General features: G+C 40.8%; 1 protein-coding gene across 3 annotated transcripts in view; it reads right to left on the bottom strand.

Moving 5' to 3' along the window:
* Nucleotides 1-15272, bottom strand: part of CSMD3 (CUB and Sushi multiple domains 3) — a 1166921-nt gene that overhangs the window by 402110 nt on the left and 749539 nt on the right. For all 3 annotated transcript variants that reach the window (XM_074985642.1, XM_074985643.1, XM_074985644.1), the window contains one exon: nucleotides 11129-11298. In XM_074985642.1, coding sequence (XP_074841743.1) covers nucleotides 11129-11298 — 170 coding nt within the window. The remainder of the gene's footprint in view (nucleotides 1-11128; nucleotides 11299-15272) is intronic.

The raw sequence follows: 15272 nt of genomic DNA, 5'->3' as shown, positions 1-15272 counted from the left end.
CTATGTGTGCTGTCGGAGGAAGACTGCCCATGTGAATTAGTGGGAAAAATTTCTTAATACAGAGGTTCTTAAGCTGTGTGGTGTCATGGGCATGGAAGAAATGCCTATAAAAACAGTTTCACTGAATTGGTCATGTTTATGAGAATGGATGATACACAAAGATAGTCTTCTATGACCAGCTTGCTCATGGAAAGTGCTCTCTTGGTGGTCAGTATAAGCACTATAAAGCCAGTGTGAAGCCACTATAAAAGCCAGTGTGAAGTCGTGTGGCATGCCCCCCAGTGATCTGGAAACTCTAGTACAGGACATATTGTTCAGGTGTCAGATCACTGTACAGACTCTTAATTGTTCTCAGAGTCAGCATATCCAGGCACTATAGGAAAAGCATACGATCTGAAAGGAACATATAATTCTGATGATCAGGGATTGGTTTAGTTGTTCACAAACAGCATCAAACAAGATGAGGTCCATAGATCAATGGCTCAGTCCAAGAAGCAGATTCAACAATCATTCTGCATCTACTAAGCCTCTTGTTGAAATGCTCCTTGCTGCTGTTAAACTGGTTAGTGTATGGCTTCATGTGGTAGGCTGGGTTATCTAGCATCACTACTGGCATTTCTACATGCCCACTGGTAATTCCCTGAACAGGAAAGAAAGTCCCTGCTTGAAGCTCTCCTTATGCATTAAAGATGTATATGCCATGCGCCTCCCTGATCAGCCTGAAGTAATGTTGGTGAAATGATAAAGGTGATCCACCAGAGCTTGCAATACCACAGAAAAGTAGCCGTTTCTGCTGATATACTCCATCATCAGGTGGGCTGGGACGGAACAGATATAGGTTTGTCATCAATCATCACACCAGTTAAGAAATCTGATTTCTGCAAAGCCATCCAATATTTCACATACACTGCTCAAAGTCAGACCTTCATAATAAGAGGAAATTAATGGCCATGCACACCTGCAGCCCTCCAACTTCATGTGGATTTCTTGACTGATTCAAGACACATCAGTAGCATTCTGACATTGTCAGTTTTCTCACAGTGATTGCCACTCACTTCTCTTACAAAAAGGCAATTCTCATTTTGATGTCCTTGCACCACAGAGTAATGGGCATTCTCCACAAGCAGTTTCAGGAAGGTCCCTTTGCACATCTGAAAGGCCTGCAGACACTGTTCATCATCCCATTCGTTTATAATGATACAATGACATCACTCAGTGCTTGTTTTTCAAGCCCAGAACTGGTGGTCCACCATGCGCAGCTGCTCTTTGAATGTTAATCACAATATTAAATTGTTTCTTTCCACAGCACATAGTAAGAGACACCAAGATATCATAATCAGCCTCACAGCTTATAAATTACTGCAAGATCAGATGCATTGTGTTCATAATACTCACAGCAGTATTGGATAGAAGTCTAGGATCCCTGCTTTCTGACCAAGATGGCAGGTGTACAGGTTAGAGATGTTAAAAGTGATGCAAAACGTATTAGGAAGTCCATGGAATGATGGCAAGGAGAAAACTGCCTCATGGGACACTGAAACTGCCCATCTCAGGCACTGCAAACCCTTCCCAAACAACCTGCATTAGATGGGGGCCAGCTGTGTAACGGGATAAGTACCCATTGTGCACTGTTCTCTATACCAATGCAAGAGCTCATACTGTGGATGTACTCCAATGACACAAGTAGTGTAATGTGGACACGTAATGACAGTTTAATTAAAGTGGTGGCTATGTGTTAAGCTAACCTGAACAGCTCTCCTCCTAATCTTTCAGTACCACATGTTCCCTGAAACATATGCAGTCACTAGTTACACAAAACAATTGGCAATGTTAGGACTACAAGCTCATACATACACCATGCTCCCTCCTTTTGTATCTAAACTATTAATTACTTTTTGCAGGCTTTATAGCCCCATAGGTCTTAGATCTTCAGGTCACCATACACTCATCCCTCGCTCTATGGGCACAACTGGTTCCCAGCTTCGTGCTCGTAGGCAAAAACTCATAAGAGGGACACTAAATTCTCTTTAAAATACATGTAAAAGTCTCTGATTGATTCCTGGAGCTCAATGAAGGAGTGGCAGCAGATGGTGATGCTTTTGAAAGGTAAGTGAAACTTGGGTTGGGGGTTGGAAGAGGTTAAAGGCTAGGGGCAGTTTGGGGCTATAAGTGGGAGGCAGAGTTAAAACCTGGTGGCTGGTTGGGTCCATGGGGTGGGTGGAGGGTTCAGGCTGTTGAAGGCTGGGGTAGAGAGGAAGGTGTCAGGCTGCGGCGGGTTAGGTCTACCGGGCTGGTGGAGAGGGGAGGCGGGGGGTCAGGCTGCCGCGGGGCCAGTCTGTGGGGCCAGCAGCGGCTGGGGGGGGGGCACAGTCGGGCTGCCACAGGGCTGGGTTAGGTGCAGGGTCAGGCTGCCACGGGGCCAGCTTAGGTGCGGGGTAAGGCTGCTGCATGGCGGTGCAGGGTGGGGGGTCAAGCTGCCGCAAGGTCGGTGGAGGGCAGTGGGGCAGTCAGGCTGTCACGGGGCTGGTGGAGGTGCAAAGTCAGGCTGCCTCAAGGCGACAGAGGCAGGAGGGGGTCAGGCTGCCACGAGGGCAGTGGGGGGGGGCGGGTCAGGCTGCCGCGGGGCATGTCTGCCGGCCCGCACAGGGGATGAGGCTGTCGCAGGTTGAGGCAGTGGGGCCAGCAGCAGGGGTCAAGCTGCTGCAGGGCCAGGCGGGGGGCAGGCTGCCACAGGTTGGGGTTGCGGGGCTGGCGTGGGGGTGGTCAGGCTGCGTGGCAGGTTGGAGCTGCAGGGTGGGGGTAAGGCTCTTATTAGCAGGGGGGAGTTCAGTTGTAGAGTGAACACAGGTAAGTAAAGGTGTCCCTAGTTTAAGTGAGTACTCGTTAGTAAAGTACTCGTTTAATGAGGGATGAGCGTAGTTTACTTTTACTAAAGCTGATCAGAAAAAAAAATGGCTAGAACCATTTGCTATCAGAAAATACAATTGTCAAAATCAAAATATTATGCAAAAGAGAAGTGTGATGACTTCCTTAAATTTTTGTTTCAGAAGAAAAATGGGAGGTATTATATTTAGTTAGGTAGTTAGCTACTGAAAACTGAAAATCCTCCATGAAACAGAATGTGTTTCATTTTCATTTGTTGCTTCCTAAATTTCACTTTTAGCTCCATCTGTGAATCTGCTTTCAGATGATTAGTAAATAAAGTACACATAAGCACTATAGTATTAATTAAGTAGAGGGTCATGGGTATGTTGAGCAATGCATAATTGTTTACCAATTATTTATATTGAAATCAGCTAAAAATGAAAAGCCCTTGTTTCAGAACTGGACTTTTAATACAATTACACATCTTCAAACTACAAGAAGAATGTCAACTGTGCTCTGCTTATCAGTACTTTCCTGTGGAAATGGGAATGCATTATTTAAAGACATAAAGATTGCTGAGTATAAAAGGAAAGGCGTAACGTGAAACAATATGTGTCATTGCTTAATAATGGCATGTGCCTCTTTTTCTATGTCCTCAACCCCAATAATTTCCCCTCAAATTTAGAACTCTGGGATGATTATGGTCCAACTGAGACCTCACTGCACTTCTAAAGAAGGAAACAGCAGATTGATAATCACTAAAGACACGCATTAAATGGATTGACATAAGCTAACTATGGAAATCTAGTTTCATCCATCTGCCTCCATGCAATCTCCTTTACGATTAAATCAAGAAGTGCCAACACCAACTGCAAAATTTACTTATATGAAACAATAGTGAAAAAGTTACATATGCATTATATTTCTAACAAAAAATCTATACTGTACAATTAACCAGAGCTGTTACATCCAACACAGCAGAAAGTAAATTACATACAAAAGGAAAGCAATGAAAAGCAAGTTATCTGCTTGGAAATCCACATTATTCACCTAAGTAGATCAATTCCAAAACAATAGATGCCACCTCCTCCTTGCTAAGCCTTGTACATAGCAGAAGCAGTAACGATTTATGTGTGTCAAATAGGCCATTCCTTTAGACTGCGGAGACTCTGCTCCAGTTGTTTTTTTCTGCTTCACTGGAAAGGGTTTCAATGGTAGGTGTTCTTGCACAGATATATTTTTTCTTTGCAGCTTGCAAACTCTGAAAAACTAGAACTAAGTGCCTGGAACAAAGGGCTCCCTTTCAATCTGCTTTTGTAGGGTAAATTTGAAGTAGTATATCAAAGCAGGCTCTAATCTTGAGAAGGACAGTGCCAAGTGCTTGGATTCGTCAAGAGCTGACTTATCTGGTCATGAAAAAAGATCGCATGGTATGCTAGACTGGTTTCCAATGCTGAAAAACAGACTGAACACATTTGTCACTCCAGAAAGCATTCAGAATCAGGAACAGAGATGACAGACCACAGGAGGAGAAAAAAAAAAGAAGAAAAAAGAAAAAAGTTGAGGAGAGATTACATGTCCATATCTTAGAGCTTGTCCACACTACGAAATTAACCATATTAGCCACTGAAAAATAACTGCAAGGAGTAACTCCCAACATGGATCTACTGCACTTTAAATTCATACCCTATTTCAAAAAGGCTATGGTCTACACTAGCTCCCAATTTCGAAGGGAGCATGGTACGTAGGGTGTCGGGAGATTATTAATGAAGTGCTGTGGTGCATATGCAGCACTTCATTAAACTAATTCTCCCCCACAGCAACTTCGAAGTGTTAAACTTCAAAGCGCCAGCTTGTGTGTAGTCGCAGCTAACCCACAGGTTCTTCGAAGTGCCCAGGCTACTTCAAAGTCCCTTTACTCCCTTTACACCTTTACTCCTTACCTAACTCTTAACTTCCACACCCCACATCCCATTGTGCTCCAAGTTTCTCATCTCTGTTATTGTGACTAAACACATGCACTTCCTGAAAAAAATACTCGGTTAAACACATCTTTTCTAAGGTATCTCTCCTTCAGAGAATTCATTGCTATGACAGCCACTGCTCTCTCCCCTCCCAATAAAAAAGCTGTTCATTCAATGTGGATGAGGCAATGTATCTTTCATAGGACCATTTTCTATTGATAAAAGAGACAAGCTGTCCAGCTTACACAAATCTCTTCTACAGCTCTAGGAAACGCTGTCAGAGGGCCACAGATAAATACCTGGTGGGACAGATTGCTTAGTACAAGCCTTATAAACTTACATACTGTGAGGCTATGTCTAGACTTCAGGCTTCTGTCAACAAAACTTCTGTCAAGAGAAGTTTTATTGCCAGAGCACATGTCCAGACTGCAGATCTCTCAGAATAGCAGAGTTCTGTTGACAGCCCTGTACAGCTTGCTCCAAGAGGAAGAAGAGATTCCTCGACAGATGGCTTTTTTTCTAACATTTGGCCCCATGAGCTTTCATGGGTATGACCCTTTCTTCAGCTCATCTGACGAGCTGAAGAAGTGGATCTCCTCCATGGAAGCTCAGGATCTAACAATGTGTTAGTATTTAAGGTGCAACAGACTGTTTGTTATGTGTGAAGCTACAGACTAACACGGCTAACCCTCTCAGAGAAAGTAGTAAACTAAACCAAACAAAAGCTTTGATGGGAACCATCAATGTTTCTTTCTGTTTTAGATGATTACTGATCTTTGTGTTGTAACTCATGTTAAGCCTTATCCAACCCCTTACATATTGTTTGTTTTCTCACTCATTACTTCCAGTGAAATCACAGGAAGTTAATGGAGTTTTGATATTGATTTGCATTGAATCATGACTCCACCCTTCATGTCTTCAGTTGAACTATATAAACTTTGGCACTGGGACTACTTTCATTTATTTAAAGATTTATTTTTACTTTACTACTGAATGAGCATATCCACATGAATATTAAATACACTTTAATGTATGTGCTTCAACTTCACACCTTTAGCTGATTAGTTAATTTTCATGAATATACTTATATTCACAAATCGTCAAATGCTTTTGAAAAGCCTACCTTTTATGTGAAAGGGTTGTAAGAAAACAACCAAGTCAGATAAACAATATAAACTAATGTAATCTAATGCACAATAACTATTGATTATTGGTTTTCAAGTCTCTTTGGCCATGTCTACACTTGCGTGCTTCTTTGAAGGGGGCATGGTAATCAGGGTGACAGGAGATTACTAATGAAGTGCTGTGATGCATATGTAACACTTAATTAGGCAAATTCTCCCCCGTGGCAACTTTGAAGTCTCAAACTTCAATGTACCTGCTTGCTGTGTACCTGTGGGCATTTTGAAGTGCCTGCTCTACTTCAAAGTTCCTTAACTCCTCAAAATTTTGGGGAGAAAAGGCACTTAGAAGTAGTGTGGGCACTTTAAAGTGCCTGCGGCTATATGCATGCCAGCACTTCGAAGTTTGACACTTCAAAGTTGCCGCAGGGGAGAATTTGCCTAATGAAGTGTTGCATATGCATCGCAGCACTTTATTAATAATCTCCTGTTACCGTGATTATCATGCCCCCTTCGAAGAAGGGAGCAAGTGTAGAAATAGCCCTGGTGAACTTACAGAATTGCTACAGTAAAAGCCCCACATATTCTTCATATAAGAGGAAATGTGCATATATGAACCATCAAATTCTTGGTTTCATTTGTTAATTTTGAGATGACAAAGTTCTTCTTTTTGGACACATGTTTTCCAGGAAGCACTGGACAATTTTTCTGTGTATGACAATGACATATGAATAAAACTCTAACTTAACCAAGTTGAACCAGTCTGAAAGCAAGTGAAATTAATAAGATTTTGAGAGGATTATTTAGGGAGCTGGGGATACCTGACAGGCACCATGGAGTACAACAATTGGACAAAAACTTGTGTAAAGCATTACAATAATACAATAATGCATCATCATCTGATATCATCTGCAAAATACAACTGAACTAGAACAGGGATAGCTAAAGACTGGGTAATTTCTGGTAAATCAGCAAACAAACAGAAGGAGTTAAGAGTAGCGAGAAAGGAGAATACAAGCAGAAGCTAGACAAAAATTTGCTTTTTTTTATTCCAGTTCAGTCATTTTATTCTTAAAATCCATCACGCCTTTTCCATGTATACCACCTGGGCCTGATGAGTCATTGCTTTTTAAATGTTTCAGTTTGTTCCAGAAACTTTTCTTATGAAATCTTAAGCTCTAAGAACACCTCAGCTTTATTTCCAGAAAAGAGTAGGGAAGTGTTTTGATTTTTGAAATAAGAGAACTCTACTTTAACAACAAATACCTAGAATGAACAGCATGCACCTCATATCAACTTGCTTTTTCCAACAACATCTGAGAAATTATGAAATGCAATCCTTCTGGGGACAAAGTCATTGGGGAAAGAATTATAACTCCAGTTTGAGGCCTGACCCCACTTTTCTCCCCTCCACAAGGCCCCACCTTTGTCCTGCCTCCACCCATCCCCCTCCTCTGTGTGCCCTACCCTATCTTCACCTCTTCCTGCTCCCACTTCTATACCCTTCCTGCAGAATCTCCCATCCATCACTGACCAGTTTATTGGAGGGGCCTGCCACACAGCTGATCGGAAGAAGGATGATGAGGATACACTTGATTGCTTACATGAGTGCTCCAGCCTCAGAGCAGCCACAGGGCTGGTTCTTATGCCCTTGGAGATCATCCTTCTTCAAGATCCCTCCGGTATATAATAGCTCTGCCCTGCCCCCAATTTAGGTAAGCATCTAATCTTTGATCATAATTGACAATAGTGCTGTTGCTGCCTGTCAAATCATTTAGGAGGAATTATAGCTTATTACTGTAATTCAAAGGTGGTGACTTGATGTGCAGGAATTCCAATTACCAGCTGACACTTTTATTTATTCATTATTCATCCCTATTTAACTCAGAGAGAAATTCTGGGAGTGATATTTATAGCTATTCTTCAGTGCATTTTCTCCTCAAGGTAACAAGCATTTCATTCCCCTTGAAAATGAAGATTAAAGAATTGTACTAATTAAATGTAAAATTAAGTTTAAAAAGTAAAGAAAAATATTCCAAGCTAATATCTTCTACAGGAACATAAAAGGAAGGCTGGTGAACACTGAAAGCCACATTTTTATCATGACAACTCAAGCACATATCTTGTATGAACTGCCTGTGTGCAGATACAAGTGGCACTGATATAGCAGGGAGAAGAGTTGCATTGCTTCCAAATTCAGTATCAAGAGAATGTCAGTGTTACAAGCAGACTTATGAATTGACTAGTCAACCACACACCTCCTTTGGAACCAGAAGCACACAATCAGACAGTGGCAGACCTCCCCACCCTGCAAGAGCAAATACAATGAAATACCATGGTAAACACAATCTACTAAAAGTAAAGTGGAAGTAACAATTTCCTTCAGCATGGTAAAGCTTCAAAACTATATGAAGTCAGTGTTAAATTACTTCTGAAAAAACCATACCATTTTAACTAAGAGTTATGAGCAGGGCTTTTTTTTGTTAAAAAAAGAGGAGCTCATTCACACCCTGCACCCCGCCTCGCTCTCACCCCTCCCTTGCAGCCAATCCTGCAGCTGGGGCTGCTGAGCTGCTGGTACTCAGTACCAGCAAGTGCCAGCAATAAAAGCACTGGTTATGAGCATATCAGAGTTATGAAAAACCTCCTCCAGGAGTTTCTACCGTAGAATGTTTTCATTTACACTTAAGAGATAACAGATGGATAGTTTTAACTTCCTATACAGACATGAGGAATTGCACCCATAAGTTTCTATATAAAACCTAAAAAATATACAAAACCTAAAATAAAAAATGGTGTATTTACTTCTATCAGCGATGTTGAGATAGTGATCTAAATGCAGACCAGAATGTCTCATCTCTAACACCACATACCTATAGGGTCTTGAACAAATCGTTATTTACTCTAACTCAATTAACTACTTATAAAATACCATAAAACTGAATACTTAAACACTTCATGCGGGTGTTGCAAGGATTGATTTTATTTAATGTTTGTAAATAATTTTAAAGGTAGTGGTAAGTTAAAACTTTCATATGATTTCGTAAAATAACAGGATAATTAAAGGTAATATAAAGAGTTACTCTGTAAGCTGCAAAGCAAAAAATAGGCAATATAATTTCCATATTTTTGATATTCCTCTGAAATAGTCTGTTTCTGTTGGGTTTGATGGAGTTAACTTTGATTTTTAGTTTTGTTTTTTGCTTCGCTGAAGGGCCAAGATCCTGATACTGTATTCTGTTAGATTCTGGCCAGAGTCTTTGTTCAAAAATCTTTAACATAAAATCACACAAAGCAGATCCCAAACATTTCATTCTAAGTGAGCCAGGCATGGCAGATTCACAGACAAAGGCTGGTTGTGGCTACTCAGAATCAAACAAGAGTGAATTCATCATAAACCTTGGGTGTGAAAACAGTAATTGGGACTTATCTTGAATTATAGCATCATAACTCATTTGAGAGGCGCCCAAAAGTCTGCTTTCTAGAGGAGAAAGAAAGATAATGAATCTGTCTCAGCCTAGTTCAAGAAAAGGTCTAACATGTCAGTGTGAGTTATGGCATCTACCCTTCACAAATGACTATCCCAGCCCAGAAAGGAGGGCATGGGGTAGCATTTAAATGGTACCAATATATGTGTTCCTTATTTGTTCCTTCATTTTTCAAGACCATATAGGAATGCACCTACAGAAAACACCCACCAGAAGTGCCACCTGACATTCCTAAAGAATAGACATTTAAATTTTACCTATCTTCCACAAGAGAAAACTTGAGCGATAATACCCTTGTATTGCCATGTAAACCTGAGACATGGGCAGAGCACTTACTTAGTATTTTAGATGATTGGTTTACTTGCACACAGTATGTCTTGCTACTAGCATCTGCCCAGGGGTCTTGGGGAAAGCCTAGCCCCTTTGCTTCCTTCTGCCCATTGGCATTCTATATAATTCATTGTAATCAGCTGTTTGTCAGTTTCACTGATCCTAACAAGCAAAGTGACACTCTGCCAACTATGTATAATAAAGGCCTTGGGCTTAAATCTACACAGTGTCAAACTTCTGTTCCTTCACTTGCTTTTCCACAAAGCCTGAGACTATTTTTGTTGTTTTGTTTGTCTATTTGCCTGTGATTAACCATTGTAAATCACTTAAACAATGTATTCAGGTACCAATGTAAATATGTTGTTAGTCTTTTCATAAAAAGTACCAAACCAACATTTGAATAAGCTGTAGTTGTTGGAGTGATATAGCTGTGCATCAAATTATAATTTTAGTATTTGAGATAAGTTATTGAAAGTGCTGGGAAACTCCTATTATTTTCTGATATAACTTTGAATTAGTTGTGCTCAACATTTTGCTGAATGTGCTACATACCATGCCATTTCAGATTTCTTATAAGTGCATTGCTTGTATTCTAGTCAAGAAGCATATAAAATCAAGCCTCTCCATTGGATTGATAGGTGAAAATGTTACTTCAGAAAAAAGAACTCAGATTCTGAAAATTTTCATTCAAAAACATGAATCATAGAAATCTTGAGATCCTCTTAAATGATTAGGACATAGTACAAACAAATTTAAGACTGCAAAGTATGACTCAGTTTTAGAATGCTTCTATAGCTATAAAAATATAGCTATATAGTTAGAGCATGGCCATGCAAAGCAGGGGTGAGGAACCTTTGTCAAACCAACCACAGGTGGTTCCCCAGGGTTGGCTGCTGGGAAGAAGCCTGACATTTTGGTTACCTGCTTGTCCACAAGCACAGAACCCCACAGCTCCGAGTTGCAGTGATTCACTTTAGGCCATCACTTTCCGCAGCTCCCATTAAATGGGAATGGTAAACCACAGACACTGTGAGTTGTGAGTAGCCATTCCAACAGGTTATGAGGTAAACAAACAATCTGGTGGCCCACCAGCAACTGGCCTTCACAAATTGTGGCCTGAAACTCGAGATTCCCCACCCTGATGTAAAAGAATGGGAGATAGTAGGCTTGGCAAAATGATGCCTTCTTTGTGACTTACTACACATGGAATCATTTTATATAGAAGATATCTAACTAAAATGGCAACATTAATATGAACTCACATAAGATTGTAATACTACAAACAGATGAACAGCACGATGGCATGAAAGCATAATGTGTTTGGAAATCATACAGAGGCGTTAAAAATGTGACAACCTACCTTAAGAACGTCTCCTTGTGCTAAGTGAAATGTTCTTGCTGAAATATTGATTCCCTTCCCTGCTTGTACTTGAATGCTATAAATGCATTCATGGTTGTTTTCATAGTTGAGTGGATAATTAGGGGACAGCAAAATTCCTTCATTATTTGTAGCAGAGGCTCCACATTCAGCTGCAGGTAAAACAGAATGTTGAGGTATAGCTTAACAGAGAACATAAATATTTTCAGTAATGGTAAGTATGGGAATGCTAATGGTATCTAACAAAACAGGAACATTTATAGTTATCTAGAGTCACGCTATAAAATAAATCCCTGACAGTGAATGAACAGAATTTCTTCACCTGCAGACTTCACTCTCATTCATAAAATTATAAAATATCTTGATAAAATATAGTAAACAATATACAATAATTATGAAATCTGATAATAGTTATCAAGGCAATAATGAAAAATGTGTAACAAGCTCCTATTTTGGTTTATTTATTTGTTTATTAATTGCACCTTAGTTATTTTATTTCAAAAATTTACTAAAGAAGAAAATTAAATGAAAATAATGTCTTGGAAGTCACTTGGGAGATCTGCATACAAAAATACCTACATATTTCTAATTGTACTAGTAATAAGCACAATAAAATAGTAAAAATTATGGAGTGCAATAAAACATTATAAATTCAAATGAATAAAATAGGAGCAATCTAAATAATAAAAAGTAAAAAGAAAATAATTCCCAGACAAAACATCTATTAAGATGAATTACAGTTACGAGTACATAACAGTAATTTAGGAAAAAGCACATTACAGTGACACTGTAATTACTACAAAACCAAATATTAAATCAGGCAATTAAGAGTTAAAGTTAAAAGAAAAAAATCTGAAAAATATACAAATATCAAATTTGTGAAAATCTGTAGTTAAGGTTCTAAATAACCCGAACTGTGACTGTTAGTGATACCATTCAGTGGTCATATGATTAAGACATTTCATTGTGTGTGTTTTCAGAATAGATTGAAATAATAGTTGAACAGTAGACTTCTCCTTGATCACCCACCCTGGGTCACTATAAAATAATGTTAAGATTATTGGTGGACTAAGTGTGCAATTACATATCTTATTAAAGGCATTTTTTTGTTTCTTTTGTTTCTTTTAACCTGAAATGCTGAATTTCCTTGGCGTATAATGCTTATTTCTGGTATAACTGCATTATTCATATAATGTATTTGACCTTAAATCATTGGCATCACTCACAGCTTTAATTCCATTTTATTATGCTTGTTTGTTTGTGTGTGTTTGGTTGTTTTTAAAGCCCAGAAATTCTCTTCATTCATTATTTTACACACCAAACAAGAAACCCAAAATAGTTATACTATGCAACACCAGTAACAAATTTAACACCTACATACGATGAATCTTAAATCATTTTTTTCATTATGTTTAACTTTTACTGTCAAATGTATTCTAACACACTTTTCTTGCAACAGCAGAATGCAGCCAGTACAAAATGTCCAAATAAGCTGTACAGTAGCTGCAGAGCAGCGCAAAACACCCAGGGCTTATCTACACTACCACCCTCCTTCAAAGCAAGGATGGTAAGTAGGGTGTTGGGAGTTTACTAATGAAGTGCCGCGCTGCATACACAGCACTTCATTAAGCAAATTCCTCCCCGCGGCAACTTCGAAGTTTAAAACGTTGAAGTTGATGTGGGGGACAATTTGCTTAATGAAGTGCTGAGTATGCAGCGCAGCATTTCATTAGTAAATTCCCGACACCCTACTTACCATCCTTCCTTCGAAGGAGGGTGATAGTGTAGACATGCCCCCAGAGCGCATGGCCCTACTTCTTCCACTTTTCTGTCCTCCAAATTCCCATCTACGAACTCTCTTTTTGCTAATTCATCCTCCTTTCTGAACCCAGCATTCCCTGTGAGTGTTAACACAAACACCAGGTTTTCCCACATTCCCATCTACAGATGTATGCATACAAGCTGGTGAAACTTCTAGTCTCCCACTCCGTCCTCGCAATATGGTTGAGTACTGGGTAGTTTTTTACAAGAAAATGGTAATGGGTAATTTTTTACAAGAAAATTAAGGATTAGTGGTTATTTTTGCAATTATTTTTCATGTGCTCCTTCAGTAGGTTTGTCACTTTCTATTGGTAAAAAGCAAACACCCTAGCCCCACCCCTTCCATGAGGCCCCAGCCCCACTTACTACTCTTACCCACTAGTACCACTCCCCAGTTCCCATTGGCCAGGAATCAGTCAAGAGGAGTGTGGAGCCAGTGCTCAAGGCAGCACGGACAGCATGTGGAGCTCTGTGGCCCCAATGCCCAGCAGTTGCACTGCCTAGAAGCTGCACCTTCTGGACACAGCAGTGCCCCAGGACAGGGAATAGCCTGCCTCAGCTCTGCAGAACTCTCAGGCATACTTTTTAATAGTCCAGCCCTTCTCAACCAGGTGTTCTAGTCAAAAACCGAACACCTGGTCACTCTGTCCTTCAGTAACAGCTGATGCATAATGTCATTTTCTGAGTTACTCACAAAGAAGTTCCTTCTTTCAAAATGGCTATTTCTTTATTTTCTCAGTGGATTTTCTCAAGTTAAGATGCACCTTTCAGATGACTACTGCCTCCCACTGTTCCTTATGAGAGCCAATAGACGCCTATTTTTCCAGGTGGTGGAGATCAGCAGGTGAATGTAGGCTACTCTGTGCCCTGGGCTCAAATGAGAATACTAGACGATACTGCTCATTTTGAAAGGGGGCAGTTCTTCATTCAGTTTTATCTGGAACGCTATTCTTCAACTTCCATTGAAGAAGAAAATTTCATGTATAATGAATAACAAAAACATCATTAACCCATTAAAAAATCCTTAAAAGTAGATTAAGACAAGGTTTCAATGAGTTTAAACAATAAGGCTAATCTGAAGAGTACACTATTTCATTAGGGTGATTAATAATACAACTAATTTGACTAATTACAAATGTAAACATCCATCAATAGGGCATCTAGGCATGTTTTCCAAGTTTAGATTAAGAAAGGACTGTATCTCCACTATCGAAAAAGACAGACACTGGCTTTTTCTATACCTACTGTTGCGTCAGAGAAAACTAGCTAATTCATTAGTATAGGTGAGGATATCTAGCTAGGAGATTAACTGCCAGGAGATTCCAGAGTCAGTAGTTACTGAAATTTCTGGACAAAAAAAGCTTTATTTTATTATCTAAAAGAGACCAGAGTTAAAACCCAAATACAGTAGTCCCTCGGCATACGCAAGGGCAGAGTGGAACACAACCCTCACGTACCCTGAATTTCAGGTAAGTTGGGAGTAGGAAGCTGAGGTGGTGGGTTGGTGCTGAGGGATTAAGCCTGGGGTGGGTTAGGGCTGCCGGGGTCGGGGGGCTGGAGGGTGGATTTGAGCTGAGACATGCAGGGGTTGGACCCGAGTCTGCGGAGGTTGGAGCAGGGTCCACAGGGGTGATGGGCAGGGGGCTGGAGCCCAAGCCCTTTGTGCTGTTGTAGGGTGTGAGAAGAGTTTGTAATGGTCTCATGAGAGCAGATCGACCCCCCCTGTGAATCCTCAGGAGAATCTAAACAGACCAGTCTGTGCAAGGTGAAAACTACAAAACAACTCACAACACCTGCGAAACAAGCCGCGCCTGCCAAAACTCCAAGGCTACACTGGCAGTAGGCCACTAGAGATAGTGATAAGGAATGCATAGGCAATTTTAGGCAATCTTATGTTAATGAGCTCAGCTTATCAGCTAGTGTTAGGAGGCCTGTTACAGAGCCTCTCCCCAAGCGAAGCTCCGACGCGTCGAGTTTTCCCCCACGGGTGACTGCGGCGTCTTCGGGGCTCCCGCCACAGGTGTCACGCACTTTCAATAAACCAAATATAGCACTCGCCTTCTGGGTGCAGCCTCGTCTCTGGGGAACCCCAGCCTGGTTGGCTACAATTGGCGCAGCGAGCAGGGTTCTCCAGGTAGGATGCCTTTTTGGTCGAAAGCGGGGGAGGCAGGGAAGCCAGCGCTGTCCCTGCAGCACACACCAGGATGGCCCTCGACGGAGCGATGGGGGCCAGTGGCGCGGATGGTGGCCTGTTGGGCAGCCCTGGCAGACTGGCCGGAGTTGCAGGAGGTGGCAGGCGTGACGC

This window comes from Carettochelys insculpta, chromosome 2 (genome assembly GCF_033958435.1).
Source record: "Carettochelys insculpta isolate YL-2023 chromosome 2, ASM3395843v1, whole genome shotgun sequence".
NCBI lineage: Eukaryota > Metazoa > Chordata > Testudines > Carettochelyidae > Carettochelys > Carettochelys insculpta.
The sequence above is the reverse complement of the archived record's forward strand: the minus strand, read 5'-3'. Positions and strand labels throughout refer to the sequence as shown.